The following is a 16,222-nucleotide window of genomic DNA, read 5'->3' as shown; positions in this document are numbered from 1 at the left end:
AAACTTGAGATGAATGTTCTAGCAAGACTTCGATCTCCCGATCTCCTTGAGTGAGTAAATGTATATGGCATTAAATTTGCAATACCTTTGACTTCTACTTTTCTTTAGTTTTTCGAAGATGACGATCTATGTATATATATAAGTATTAAACATAATCAAAAGCGTAAACTGTACACTTACGAAAATAGAAAACTTTACAGCCTGTCATGCACAACCATTGATTTAATCCATTATTTACTTCATATACTTTTTCAGATTTATTTGTAAAAACTGCTAGTGTATAGAATTCAAAATAATTTAAATAAATTTAATTAAATTTTAAAGTACACAAAAATACACCTTTTGCGCAGGTTGTTTGGGATTTTCCAAAACAATAGCCACAGATGGGTCTTATACGTGGAGGCGACATATGGCGATCTCCATAACCTCCTCAGGGAAGATCCACAGAGGTAAATTTCCTTATTTATTTATTTATTTATTTAGTTAGTTTCAATCTATAATATTTATTTCGTCGTCTATGGATGACACTTTTACACTGAAATATCCCTACGAGCACCTGTTCATGTTTAGTTTTATATAAAGCAAACTTACGCGCGGAAAAAGTTCCAAAGACGAGGTTCATCTCATGTCAAATATAACATTCTCCCTATTTTTCCATTAACATTTTATTGATACTTTGTAGAAAACGTGTAGCTCACAGATCATTACGATTCCTCCGATCTACGAAAAGTCATTTACTTGTGATAAATATGTACTGAGGTTTCCAATTATTTTCATACAACGCGCCAATGCTATGCAAAATATGTCATTTCAATTTAATATTTCGTACAATTTACTTCTGAGAAAGGCATGTATAACTATTTCTCACATTTACATTAAGATAGAGCAAACCTTGAAACCGACTTGTTAAATATAGTTTTATAAACTTCATTATACACTGCTAACGACATAAGGTCAAAGTCTTAAAAACGACTGGGTAATATGTTCAAATGGTTACGATGGGAATACGGCGAAAGATCGACGTCTGTGTAGTTTTACAGACGCTCTTCAAATCATAAAAATTTCATTCATTACCTTAGTGCTCTTAAGTATTTTATGAGTTCATCACAAATGTATGGCAACATCAGCCACGAAAACGCTGAATTATCAAACCTTATTACACATTATGGAGATTAGTGACATCAAACAAATTCCTGGCAGTTATTTATTATACGGAAATATTCTATTACAAAATGTAAATGTTGTTAGGTGATATTTTTATTTTCATGATTCAGTTCTGTATTTAAATCTGTTCCTAATCTTCCGATATTGCTAGTTATTTTAAAACATTCGGGTAAAAATAGTGCCGTTCTACTAAAATATTTTTGCAAGTCATTCAAATGATTTTCTTTACATGTATTTACGTCTCAGCTGTTGCTTTGGCTTTGATAGTATTGGAATTGGAAGAAATCGGTTAAAATATTATCCTGAAAATGGGAATTGAATTCAAGGCTTCGGAGATGCAGAGCAAGCACATTACCACTATGCCGTCCAGCGCGCGCTTTATTTCCATCACTGCAGTCCCTTATTAGATACCATATTCTGTCCTGTGCTTGGTAAATGGACACCCACTGCAAAAATAATGCTTTCCAGTTTGTAAAATACAACTTTACTTCAACATATAAGTCGTCGAGGGTACATGCTGTGGGTTGAATGGTCTGATTTCACATTCAACTGTAAATAAGAATTTGTTTTTAAAAGAGAGGTAAAATAAATCTGCTATATTGAATTGCGAGATGCATGCATTATGCTGCTTAAAATAGTACCCTGTTTTTAGGACAGTATTTGGTGAAGACTGTGCGAAGTTCGTGACTGTGAGGCTGCTCTCGGCCCTTGGCTACCTTCAGACACACGGAGTGGTACATGGAGATGTTAGACCGAGCAAAATATTTGTCAATAATCTGGGAATGCCCCTGCTAGTAAGTGACTATCAATTTTCTATTTATCCGAAGGAAAAACAAATTATGACCAACCTTAATAAAAAGCAGGTACATTATGTGTTATACTGTCTCTCCGTGCCACAAACGACTCCTACACATCTTCAATAAAGCATTTTCAAACGTACTGATGCAATTAAGGGCATAATTTGGCGAGTGTAGAAATATTACAATTTTGATTCTTACCTTCACAATTATGAAAAGGGATAGTGTAGTAGACCACGGATAGTTGTATCAATCGGCACAAGAGAAAACTTTGGACTGGAATTTTCTTGGATATTTTCACCCTCTACCCTTTTACCGTCATTTATTGTTGGCGTGTCTTAAGCAAAATATAAGTACACATGGAATGAATCAGTGTTATAATGATGTACAAAAAATGTGTAAATGGATGACTTTAACAAAAGATGAATTGGGAGAAACGATGGTTTTATGGAAAAGACAGAGAGAGATAGAGAGATGCTTATATCAGATATGCGCTTTCTTTATACAGGGTGGACTAGAGACAGTGACATGGCCCTCCAATAAAACTTTCGTCAGGAAGAGTCCAAAATCCATGAAGGTTGGGTTTGTGGCTCCTGAGGCGTTGGCGGGGTTCAGGCCACAGCCGGCATCTGACGTCTTCTCAGTGGGGTGTGTTGCATATTTCATGATCGCCGGCAGGTAAATCTTCGTTAACGATGATAACGTGATAGTAGTACTAGCCGTTGTTCTTGGTAGAAATGATAAAGAATCTACAGGTAAGAGTAGAAATGTGAAGCAGGATCGGCAGTTGACAAAGAGGCAACACCAGTAGAAATATTAATTGTTTTTCTCTTCATCATTTGCTTGCAAATTATATATCATTTTATCGGACCTATCGAGTTTTCTCTGATACTTATTCACGTAACAATTTCTTCGACATTAAAAATTGTTTTGAACTGCTGAAAATTCAGTCACAATTGAACGATATTTAAAGTGAAGAATGCTCCTTCTGTGAAAACAGTAGAAGCCGTTATTCAATCTACGCATTTGACAAAGGAAGAATTTGTCAAACATACCTTAGCGGACCTATAGAGTATAATCCGATACTTATTCATGTGAAAAAAGCCAAAGAGGATAAAAGATTAATACTCATAAGAAATAATTTAATTCACAGTACATGTCAATTAACATGCTCATTTATACTTTTCCTCGAAAGGTAGTGGTTGACATCTTTCACTATTTGTTTCAGACGCCCATTTACAAAGGGCAATGAGCTCCTCAACAAGATGAAGGCTCCATATTTACTCAACATTAAACTCTCACCAGCTGGCTTAGATTTCATCAGCGCTTGTTTACAGTGAGTACCTGAGATAATATTATAAATCAGTCTCCATTAGAGCATGCATGAAGCCGCAAACATAACTTAAATCCACGACAGACAGACACATATATTTATATGTTTAGATGAAATTATAGATCAAAAATAGTTTGAAAATATGTAAGTGCACATGAAAAAATCGACCGCTCACAAATAATACTAGTAATCAAAAACACACATAAAATTATTATTAAAATGAATAATAAGTTTTATCTTAATGAAATTAGCTAATTAATTTTTATTTGTAATCACATTCTTTGCGCCGTAACTTTTATCGCTATTCAAAAACGTTCGAAAGCTAAGTCTTTTAACATGAAGGATTCGTAGCACTGAAGTATAATTCAGGAAGGAAAATAAATTTAAAACAATAAGTAGATAAAATATTTTTGCTGTCAAGCCAAACTTGCTCCTTAGAACAGAAATTTCAGTAGGAAGTTCAGCTGCAGTCACGAATTCTTCCGTTTCATAAAAGCAGAATATTAGATAAGTTTCCGTTAATTCATTTTGCAGAAAGTCAATTGGAAAAAGATTTCAACTGGACAGAGAACTGAGATCTGTGCGCCAAAAAGAGTAAGTTTTATATTTCTTTTCGAGGAAATCATTTTAAAAGTCAAGGAACTATACCATTTCTTAATTTTGTGTATCAAAAACCTATTGTCTGCGTTATGAAAATTGTATTAACTATACAAATATCATCGTCGCAAAATCCGATATGTTCTCTTTTAATCTGTGGCTGTCTTCGATAAGATTTCCTCGTTTCTCGTGCATAAACGTGTTCATCGTATCATTGGGTACCCGAGTAACATTTTCTCGGAAGGCTGACCCAACATTACATTTCAAACAGACTGATCTAGTTAGAGATTCGCTGCCAAACACAGTTGCATATAGACCGATGTGGTCACTTTCTTTGATGCATATAAACTTGGCTCGTTATTCGTGAGAAACGAAGAAATCTTGAGACGAGGTACTAACCTGAAGTGCATACAAATTTAGTCTAGACCTATCCAAGTTATTATGGAAAGGTGAAAGGTGTTTTAAACCCCTGCTTCCAATACATTTAACAGATAATTCACGTTGTCAATTGGTGAATCATTCCATGGATCAGCCCATCCGTCATCCCATCCTCTTACGGTTATACTTTTCAAAACTTGAGAACACAACGGAGACAAATATGTACCTTGTATGTGACTTGGGCAAACATGGGTTAAAGTCTACAACTAGTCACGCTGATATTTTCCTTTGTTTAATCATTAGTTCTTATGAATTGTGTGTCTTTGCTATAAAAAAGTTCACTCGAATCTGACCTATCGTCACCAAGTCCGAACGTTCTAAACGGTCAGTGGTCAATTTGTGTCGCAGAAGAAAATTGGGTTACTGTGGCCAACTTGAAGTAAATTTGTGTCGGAAAATAAAACATATTACATATTATTAATATTCATAATGTTATATTCCAGTCATCAATGGTGCCGAGGACAAAATCTTTATTATCATCACAATCACCACCACCACAACCACCATTTGAAGGCAACTAACATCAGTAAGATCGACATCCTTTTCACACTGTTGTTATGGGTTGTTTCTACTTTTCAGATGGTTCGCAAACATGGACACTGATGAAGATTCTCCAAGGTCCCCATTGATTAAAGCGGTAGGTTTATTTTTCTTTCCCTTTCTGACTTCTTTTAATTTTCGTTAGAAAAAAATTCTTTTAAGTTTATTGTTTACTTGAAATAGAACTCTTAAAATAAAAGTCTCCTCTGTTCCGTAAAATGAGGATGTTCCTCTCCCTACCTACTCAAGTATTATACATGTCTTCTGTCAATCTAAACGTACATATATCTTTTATAAACTATTGACATAGTGATTTCCATTTCAGTTGAAAAAATAACGAAAACGTTCTCATGGATCCTATGATTATTTCATGTATCATTTCTTTGCGATCTGAACAATGATAGTCTTTAGAAAACCGCGAGCGATAAAAAGTATAACAATAGTAGCACTGTAGACGTTGCTAAGGTTTCGAGCCTGTTTCTTAGGTTGTACAGGGATTAATTTTTAAATAAAAATTGAATACCGACATTTTAAGGAAGGATTGTTTTTAGTTCAAGTGGAATTCAGGAATGCATATGTAAGTTGGAGTCAGTTTTATTGCAGCATTCGGTACGTACCGTATGCTGCTGATATCTATCTCGGTATGATTAACACAAGCTTTAAATACCAAACTATGTGGTTGGTGTTAATGCAAAACTGCATCAGATGCATGAGACGAAATGATAAAGGATTTGCTTGTAATATTTCTTGACATTTTTTATATATAGAGATAGAAAAAATGAAGTACTTAAGTTTCAATATTTATATTTTGCAAACAAATTCTTGTGTTAGAAGAGGAACTTAGCAAACATATTTAATTTAGGCTATTTGCGACTCATTATTGCTACTTATATGTAGGATTTAAATGGGTGTGGAATAATTTTGACAAACATACTATAAAACCATTTGCTACACAGACAGGATTGTGAAAAGTTCAAAATGTTCCCAGAATTGGGCCGTAAAGATTGTACATCATGCATACTACATACGTGTGTTTAAGCGAAGTGTTGTGAAAACTCAGGAGCATAACATGCCCAAATTGTATTTAAGTTATATGCACATTTTGTTCTCTAACTACAGATTAGTCATTTTCAGACAGAGAGATCGAGATCGAGATCTTTGGCTGGCCAAACTGGCACATTTACACTCAACAGAACCTCAAATGGGAGGAGGGGGTACAGCGCGGGGGTGGGTGGGTTCAAATGTTAAAATGTGTTTGTCATTTTAATATTTTCATGCGTCATATAAATGTTTGCTTTTCATGACATCAGCTTCTAAATTTGAGCTAAAAGAAGGAAATATTTTCAAGAGTTTTACTTTTGCGGTCACTAGTCTGGCTAGCATTAATATTAGTACCCATAGTTCGACATCGTAGCTAGAGAATGGTGCGAAGTCGAAACGACTATAAAACTGTTCAATTGCAATGCACTTTGTACGTTCAACATATGTACAAATGAATGGTTTCCGTCGAAAAGAAAAGAAAATCATTCGCGACTATTTTCAGGTTTATTGTGTATGTACACATAATAATGCTGGACTCAGACAAAGAGGGACCATTAAACCAATCGAATGTATCTAATGGCCGAACGATGTACTAATTGAAAATGGCCGAGCTATAAATGGGTTCAGAAACATTAGCACCTTGGACATCTCAGATACCTGATTTCCATCCCGCCGTTGCACAGGTTCAGTACTTTAATAAGTTCATACTTGAAACAAACAAAAACAAAAAACAACTTGCGAACGTTTTCGGCCAAGAGAAATCCTGCACTTATGCGGAGTGTTCTCAATTTCCCATAAGGAAATTTGTATACGACGGGAAGATAGTACCGGATTCTCCATTTTGCATTTTGTGTAAAGATGGACAAAGAATTGAAAGATATGAACTGAGCACTTTTAAAACATAAATACCTAAATAAAATATGAAGATATGCATAACATCTTTCTAAACTTACTTGCATGTAATTTTTCCTTTCTTCCAGATAGAAAAGCTGAACAAGGGTGACACATTTGCACACGAAAGAAAAGGTCCCAATGAGATACAATGAACGATATATAAGTTTCAGAGCATCTCAACAAGGATGACGCATTTGCAAACGAAGAAAAAGGTCCCAATGCCATGCAATGAACGATACAAGTTTTGCTTTGAACATGAATGAAAGATTATTGAGCCTTCATGAGGATGAAACAAAAATGAAACTGTGATTATACTGCTCATCGAAATAGAACTGATGCAAAATTTAATATCGTTGTCTCCTATCAGTTTGTGAGAATATTTACTAATACTTATTTTTAAAACTGCAGAAATCACGTGAGCAGAAAATTCGGGGAATGATTCAAAACATGGGGCCAACCCTTTTTCCAGATTCTGGCTGTTCGGTTTCTTTAGCAAAGGAGTTTATCATGTGTGATCGATCCCGCTGCAACCCCATTCCTGTACCTGCAGGAATACCTCATTCGCTCGCATCTTTAGTCTTTTTCTTTTACTGTACATTTTGAAAAAAATGGAATTTATACAATGTCATTTGCTAATGTACTGGACTATACACCTCATTTACTATTCTAAATTTCGTATGGTTTTTATTATTAAAGCATACTATTTTCCGTAACTTCTTTTGCAAAATAATATCTATTTTTTAAAAAGTTTATCTCGTTATGCATGTATGCACACATGCATACTTAGTCACGTGAACACATGAACGTTTACACAAATGAAGAGAATTGCATAAATTAGAATGAAATTAGATAATACAAAGTATTATTGTTTTCTTTGCAATATTTTATTTATATTTCATAATCATCCCTTTGTGACTTTCATGACAAGATTCCAAAGTGATGCGATTTATATTTGCACTAAATAAATTGCCCGTCCTAGGACGGTAATTATATTAAAAAAATAATTCAAATTAAATTGAAGAAGAAAAAAAACCGAGATGATCAGGTTTAAAAGAAAGTTTGAAGATAAAAACCACCAGTTTTAACCTCGCGACCTTTGTTTGGCAGCCGGTACAAGCTGAATGACAAATGTGGGTTTTTACATAACAGTAGGTTGAATTGTCCGTCCTTGGATGAGAACCAAACAAAGTAAAAACAGAATTTGGAAGAACGAGTTGAAAATAAATAATTTACATCAAAATCCAAATATAGTAAATAAAATTGGGATGCCACCGCGATTTTGGAAGTCGCGACTTCATGATTGATAAGATGTGCTTAGACAAGTGTGGATGTTTATATACAAGATTACTGATAGCTTGTTAAGAAAATAAATCAAACAAATACAAACGGATTTTGGACCAGCCTGATCTTTGCAATTCAACCATATTAAACTCATTTCCGTAGCAATGATATTAACTAAACTCGATTAGTGTTTGGATCTTGACAATATCTGTTACGAGTTTTGTATAGCTGTATGACAGTTGTATCAGTAAAAATTATACTTGGCTAGAAGTGCGTGTACATGTTGCACTGATAAAGGTCATCGTGTCAAGCAATTATACTTCGCGATCATTTTATTAATAGAGCTTTAGACCCTCAATGATACCGAGATGAGAAAATAATGGTAAATTGTATTTTACGAGAAATAAACAAACACAAGCTGCATAAGCTAACGTAAAATGATACAAAGTAATAACATAAATGTCATTTATTTAAAAATCACCATACGTATACAACACGCACGCGCAAACACTGCTGAGAAATGAACTAAACACGATAGTCACATGATAAACTTTACATTGTAAAGGGGAGGGGAATTACAGCCAAGAGCACAAAATATTTCAAAATGGCACATAATGTAAGGGAACAGGAGTTAACTAGCGCTATAATGCTTCTTAATAAAGCGGCAGATTTGTTATCACGAGGGAGATTGCTACCCACCTTTGCGATGTCCCCAGTGACACCGTTAAAATCGTCCCTGGCCTTCGACTGTAAGATTCCCCGTACCCCTGTCAGGATCACCGCAGTAATCGTCTCTCTCTCTACTTTGAATGCCTGAAAAGTGTAAACAGGTACACACAGTTGATCCTCATATGCGGAGGAATCCGATTACAATACAAAAGAACAATGTTTATATTAGTTGAACCTATTTGACAGGGTTAAGATAACTGATATTTGGCCAATCATATAGTTATCATCACTTGAGACTTTCTTTGTGCCACGGAGTAAAAATGTAGAATATATTCATATATTCAATTCGAAGAAAATATACAGAGATGGAAGACTTTAAAAGTTCACTGACTCAGCGGGTTAAATGTTCATGGACTATTGTGAGATCAGAATTTGTTGCAAAAATAATTATTGTTACGGCTAGTAAGTGGAGCAAATACCAGAATCCAGGGATAATCCATAAACGTGAAGACGTTTTAAAACTACTTAAAGATAACCATACTAGGACAAGTGAAAGAATTCCGTGCTGCAAATGTTCTAAGAGAAATAAACGGATACAAAAACTCCAAGAAAGTAGTCGATGGGAAAATCTATTTGACATTATCAGCGATATTTTGTTATTGTTTTGCTCATGAATATAGAGTCATTTGTAAGAACAATGCAGATACTGTGCAAAACTTTGTTTTACAAACAGAAAAATATAACGAATGCGATAAAACAATTCTAAATTTATTCAAAACTGTTGCTTATGGTCATTTGAAGGTTACGCATCTTGAAGAACAACTATTGTCAGAATTTAGAATCGAAGAAGATATTCCATTCCTTTACAGTGAATACAGAGCTCAGTTTTCTGCAACGGAATGAAATACAATTTGTCTCTGAGTAAGTTAATTCCTGGGCCCGCATCATGTGCCATTTTGAAATATTTTGCGCTCTTTGCTGTAATCTCTCCTTACAATGCATGGGCGCCCTCTGTTCTTTCGACAAAGATGAAAGATGAACATTTCACTAGGCTATCGTGTTTCGTTCATTCCTCAGTAGTGTTTGCGTGAGTATGTATGTATGTATGTATGTATGTACACACACAACATCCCGCACCGGTGATGATATTGACCGGCGGTTTCGGCACTGATATCGTCTATTCATTCAACCTGCAAAAATCGGCAGTCAATTTTGATTGCATACATCGGTGTACATTTTATATACTTACCAGTATTTCTCGCGGCTGTGCAGCTACCGTCGGCTGAGGGGTTCTTTTGGTGACATGTACATTATGTTTCCGGTGCAAATCCTACATTTGGTGACTACTTAATCCACTTAGAAAAGCACAACCCTCTGTTTTATGGACATTTGAATTTCGCGCTAGATATGGTTGTAGCCAAATACCGGTAAGTGTATCATGGTGTCTCAGTTGTGTTCCGGAAAGATTTGCATGCAGCAAAATTATACATTTTAATGAACAGTTGGCATCAGACCCACATAACGTACATCAGTATAAATACAGATTTGGTCGATGATTTATCAGAATAAGAATATTAATCACGTTTGAATTGATATATTACAATAATGTATAAAAAATATATAGGACTTTACCATTTCAGTTTACTTTTATTAATTTGTCACCAAATTTTCATACATGAACTAAATAAAAAATACTGCTCCGCTTTGCTCGGATAGTTTTTGGTCATTAAGTATTGACAGTAAAATAATAGTTTGGATGAGACTAGTTCTCAGTGTCTTTTTCACTACTTTCTAGTGTGAGCGTACAGAACTTATAATCATAATCTCCTTCACTGAAGTATCTCAGCAATAACGGCGCCGATAAACCTCCCATATAACGAACAATGCTGTTTGCAAATGATTTTTATCAATACAAATAATAAGAATTTTTATTATAGTTTCTTTAAAAGTGCTTTGATGACTATTTAGTACCACTCTGTAGCACTTGGTGTCTCAAAGTGCTTCTTAGTGTCTTTTGGTGCGCTTAGTATTTCTTAGCCATATTGACCATGACCGCTTTTCGCCTTTCTTTCAACCGCACATTAAGTATTAGGTAAAACGAACGGAAGTAATTTTGGTTGTTATGACTACAAGAAGCTCAGAGGCCATTTACACTTGGGATATCATCTAGGACGAAAAGGTACAGTTACTTTGTGTAAAATACATGTATAATGTTGGGGTTTAAACAATGAAATCATATTTTTATTTATATTTCGCAAATATGAAACTGAAACAACTTACAACTTAAATGAAAATCTCGTTCTTTACTTCCAAACGAGTGTTCCAGTAGTTGAGCCGCTACGCAACTGCAGAGACTTGATGGATTTATATTTTCAGTCTGTTGAGTATTTTTTACTGAAAGATTTTAATTTTTTATATGTTTATACTAAATTTCACAGAGAGCTTATACTCGTTTAATGGCTTACTACGTTGGCTACACTGTCGTAGCTTTGACACGAAGAAGGAAGTTTACGAATATTATATCGCTGAACACCCTATTTTGACGCTACTCTATCTTAACGCAGTATTATAAGATTTCAGTTCTCGAGAGAACGCATCTCTCGTTGATTTCACGACCACGACATTTTGTTTACACTGATCGGCACTAACTGACACAGTTGTGAAATGAAAAAAATATACTTCGCATGAAAAAAATCCATTTGACTATTTCTTTTTTCTCCAGTCAGTAAAAATCCTTATAAAAATCATTCATTACTATTTGGATGGGGCATTTCAAATTCCTGCCATAATAGCATCTTGACTCCCAGGTGATAACTGTATCAGTAATACATTTGAATACTGTACAGTATTTTATTATATACCTATACATTTTCTACCCACAGATGAGCCAGAAATTTACTGTCAAATCTGAAATGTAGAAAAACAATACAGATATTTTCTGATACCTTTACCATACTCTCAGATGTGGCTGGAACTACTTTTTCCTTGAAGTTTATTGGTTATAGCTGACAAAGCTTGAATAATTAAGCTGTAGCCTCACTTGACATATAAATGGAAATGAGTATTATCCTATTTAACAAATCTGTATTATGAGGTTCCACGAATATCTTTAATTCTGCTGTAAATATCAATCAGAATATTCCTGCCATTCCTATGCCAAGGCTGCATTGGAACATCTCGCAATGTCTCACTAGAAGCACTATCAGCTGGGCCTCAGATATAAAGTTTCCTAGTTATTTAGCTGACCTTCACTGATGCAAAGTTTGAAAACTGAACAATAACTGTAAATCACATATATGGATCTGCTGCCCCATATAACAATGAACTCATTTTATTATATTAACAGTCATAAGTGTGAAAATTAATGACTTTTGTTCATCAAAAGATATTCATGTGCACACTTTAAGCCATTAAGAAAAATAAATTTGGTTTATGAGTAAAGATGAAGTTTGTATCACAAAGGTTAAAATCTTGTGCAATTTCTTTTCTTTAAGTTATGCTTTGGGATTTTATTAATTCATCTGAAAATTGATAGGTATATACTATAACAAAAATATAATAATCATAGTGGTTTGATCATGATTACTAAATCATGTCTTGTTATCAGCATAACAAAATCAAGATCATGACTTGACGACTAGCATTGCATAATGATCCAGATTTTCAAACACTGACAATTTGATTTTATCTAGCAATTAAGACTCTAGCAATTAAGACTCATTACTTTAAAACTAGTTACATCGATTATTGAATCACTTTTTTGTTAATCTTTCTAAGTAGGATGTAAGGATTTATTGACATGTATATATATATATATATATATATATATATATATATATATATATATATATATATATATATTAGAGATGTGTAGTATGCTTGTTAACCATGGTATTTTCCATCATTAAAGAATGTACAGAAATTACAGAGCAATATTGTTACAACTTTAATGACATTAACAGCATATTTTCATTTTTCTTGACATAATTTAGAATAGTTTCAAAAGTTATCATTTTCAAAAAATGGATGTGTCACAAATTAATGGCAAATATTACAACAATAATTACTTTTATGATCCTTTAATCATATATTTGACTTGTGTCACGTATGCCAACGTGATTGCCAAATGGATTGTTGTGAAACAATTTCAGGCTAAATCCAGCTTTTGGAGAAAATTTGGAATAAACAAAACAAAACAAAACAAAATAAGAAAACTGTAAATGTCACATTTTAGTTATTTACTAGTTATGTGCATGTGTTAAATATATGGATTACTTTTTACATTATTTGCAAGGCTGCAAATCATCCAATGATTTTCAGGAGCTCATTTGTTTTCTGTCTGATTTTTATGTAATGTGTCAAGTCCAATAAATATTTTCTCATTTGTTGAATGTATTTAATGTTTACTAACTTGCTCTGATAAATATCTTGCTTTGATGTTGGCATCCCACTCAAAGTATCCTCACGATTGTTCCTCACAAATTACAATCAATAGTATACCTAGAAAACTGTATACTTCAGTATCAATACGTCTGACTTTTATAAATAAGCTATCGAATATAAGCAGAATGTCTTTCAAAGTATCAACTTAATCATTTCACTTTATTTTACAGCTTTTAATGCAACTAATACAACAATTATTAGCGTACACATAGAAAATTTATCAACTAAAAAGGTATTGGCCAATTAATTGGGGGGGGCTGTGATTTTTCTTTCAATCTGAAATATAATCTTTTCTTTTATCTTCAGATAATTAATATTTTTGTCAAATAATATTATGACTATAATATCGTGTTAGTTTTAAAACAAAGCAAGATTTTTTTTCTCCTGCTATTGACAGACAGAAATTAAATTAAAAAGTGTCAATCCCATGCACCAGAACATTAAATTGTTGGCCCTAATATAATTGCGGTATATATATGTGTGTGACGGTGTGTACTGCACAAGTTGTAAGTAAAATGGTCAGATTTGTGACCAAACACTTTGCATTTTCAGGTGAAAATTGTCAACAGTTGCCATTTGGTGACCAAAGGACTCATAATGTGAGAAGTAGAAAATAACATTTGTACCTTTTAGTTGCAAATGATTTCTGTGTTGTTTATTTTAAAAAAACAGATTGGTGAAAAAGTCATTAGTCAGGTGTGAGAAATTTTTAGTTAATTTTTCAGTGCTTAACTCTTAGTATCTCCATGCCATGTAGTTAAGGCAAAATGTATAATGTTTGGAAATATGAATCAACAAAAGCCTCCATTGGAAGCATTTTGTATTTGCTACTTACAATTTCTTTTGATGTACAGAGAGATTTAACCTCCACATCACTGAAGGACTCAGAAATATTGGGAACCGCTTTGGTGGCCTAGTGGTTAGAGCACCCGTCATGGATGCAGGAGGTCATGGGTTCAATCCCCTGGTTGAATCATACCAAAGACTTACAAAAATGGTACTAACAGCTGCCTCGCTTGGTGCTCAGCATTAAGAGGTTAGTGTTAGGACTGGTCAGCCTGGTGGCAGGATAATGTGACTGGGTGGGACATCATGCTACATGTCTACGACATGATGCCCCAATGCTAGACATCACTATAAACTGCCACATTGCAGACATTGTAGCAATATGACTGAAAAACTACAATGAAGATCCAAATCACATGCACACACACACAGAGAAATACTGGGTAGTTTTTGCCAGGTTTCACTTGATTCAAAATCCATGTGAATTTGATGTGAAAAATAAGTAAGTTAAACCATAATATTAAAATTAACCTTATTTAAAAATTCTAATATTTGTTTGAACAAAACAATAATATTCCTGTGGTGACCCTTTGTCACAGATGGGGCAACAAGGCATCACAGTTTGGGACATGTAAAATGTCATTTTTAAAGTTGTTATTTAAAGATAATTTAAAACCATAAAAGTTAAGTTTGACATTCATTCTGAACAGAAAAAAGAATGATCTTCCTGTAAGTAACAAAATTACATGATTATTGATTTGAAAAATTAAGAAAGTATGAAATAAAACTGGTGGACAAAATTGATACAGCCTGTCTTTTCTGCCAAGAACATATTGTACTCCATTATTTTGTGTTAAGTATTTAACAGATAGATGTAATAAACATTATCAGTAATAACTCATGATAATCAAAAAAGAAGTTACTCTATATCGGGGGTCTCAAACTCAAACCACACCAAGCTCATGAAGGCATTTTCAATGGCCAAAGGGCCGCACAGCCTTTGTTATCTTTCATGACACTTTGTGATGCCAATCATTTGCGGACCACAGGATACAGCTTGGTGAGCCATGTGTTATGACCTCTGCTTGATATATTACGTTAGAGACAAAATGTGTAGTAAAAGGTTTAAATGTCTTTCGTGCTAACTTTCTTTTCACAACAAAGTTATTAAACTAGATAATTGATCAGCTACTACTATAAAACATGTACAAGGCATTATAGATGAAAATCTTACACAGCATTCATATAAAGAATAGTGTATGTGTGTGATTTGGATTTTTATCATAGCTTTAAAAAAAATTCCAGTCATATTGCTACGATGTATGCAGTATGGCAATTTATAGTGACTTATAGCACTGGGGAATCATGCCACAGATATGTAGCATCATGTCACACCGAGTCACATTATCCTGACACCAGGCTAACTAGTCCTAACACTGACCTCTTAATTCTGAGTGCCAAGCAAGGCAGCTACTAGTACCATTTTTATGTCTGTGGAACGACTCAGCTGGGGCTCAAAACCATGATTTCCTGCATCCAAGGCAGATACTCTAACCAGAATAGTAATGTACCTGTATAAAAGTTAAGTGTTTTAAGGAAGAGTTGAACTGAATTACACAGAAAAATGCAAATGATTGTTTCAGATTAAGATGTTGATTAAGATGCTTCTTAAAAACCATTTTGGATGAGTTGGCCAACCATAATATCATGCAAGACAATATGTATTTTTTTTCATACATCAATATTTTCTCTTTCAAACTGCAGGATCTGATCACTTTGATCAGTAGGTAAAAATGGCAGCCACTTTGCCGCCAATAAGTGGAGGCAGTGGGGGGTTGAAGCAGGGTCAGCCAGTTCAGTTTTCACCATCCCCTCCAAAAGGCCCACCTAGTGGTCGACTCAAACCCTTGAAGAGGGGAAAAGGAGCTCGAGAAGGTTTACAACCAGAGAAACCAAGGTCACAGCAAGCCATGCTAACAAAAAGACAGACCACAGCGTAAGTACATTTTATGTTGTTGCTATTATGCAAGTTCCCAACTGACAACCATGTGATTAAAAGGAAAAATTTATTTGCCGACCTATAAGTTGATACCTTTTTAACTTGAAAATCTATACATGACAATTAAATATGCCACAGCTTTGGTCAGGTCATCTAAGTTAACACCTGTTTGATATCAAGATTCAGCAGACCAGGCCAAATTAGTGGTGCTACTAATATGGAAATGAGACAACGGGGCCA

The 16,222-nt window shown here is 34.3% G+C and overlaps 1 protein-coding gene across 1 annotated transcript in view; it reads left to right on the top strand.

The window, feature by feature from the left end:
• Positions 1-10,861: 10,861 nt before the first annotated feature.
• The window catches only part of LOC149797724 (tetratricopeptide repeat protein 29-like), a 40,976-nt gene continuing 35,615 nt past the window's right edge, over positions 10,862-16,222 (top strand). The window contains exons 1-2 of the mRNA XM_089962655.1: positions 10,862-10,933; positions 15,748-15,979. Of these exons, the coding sequence (XP_089818781.1) occupies positions 15,777-15,979 (203 nt within the window). The 5' untranslated portion in view covers positions 10,862-10,933; positions 15,748-15,776. The remainder of the gene's footprint in view (positions 10,934-15,747; positions 15,980-16,222) is intronic.

Source organism: Sinohyriopsis cumingii, chromosome 6 (assembly GCF_028554795.1).
Source record: "Sinohyriopsis cumingii isolate HCF-2022 chromosome 6, ASM2855479v2, whole genome shotgun sequence".
Lineage (NCBI taxonomy): Eukaryota > Metazoa > Mollusca > Bivalvia > Unionida > Unionidae > Sinohyriopsis > Sinohyriopsis cumingii.
Note: the sequence above shows the minus strand (reverse complement) of the source record. Positions and strands in the feature narration are given on the sequence as shown.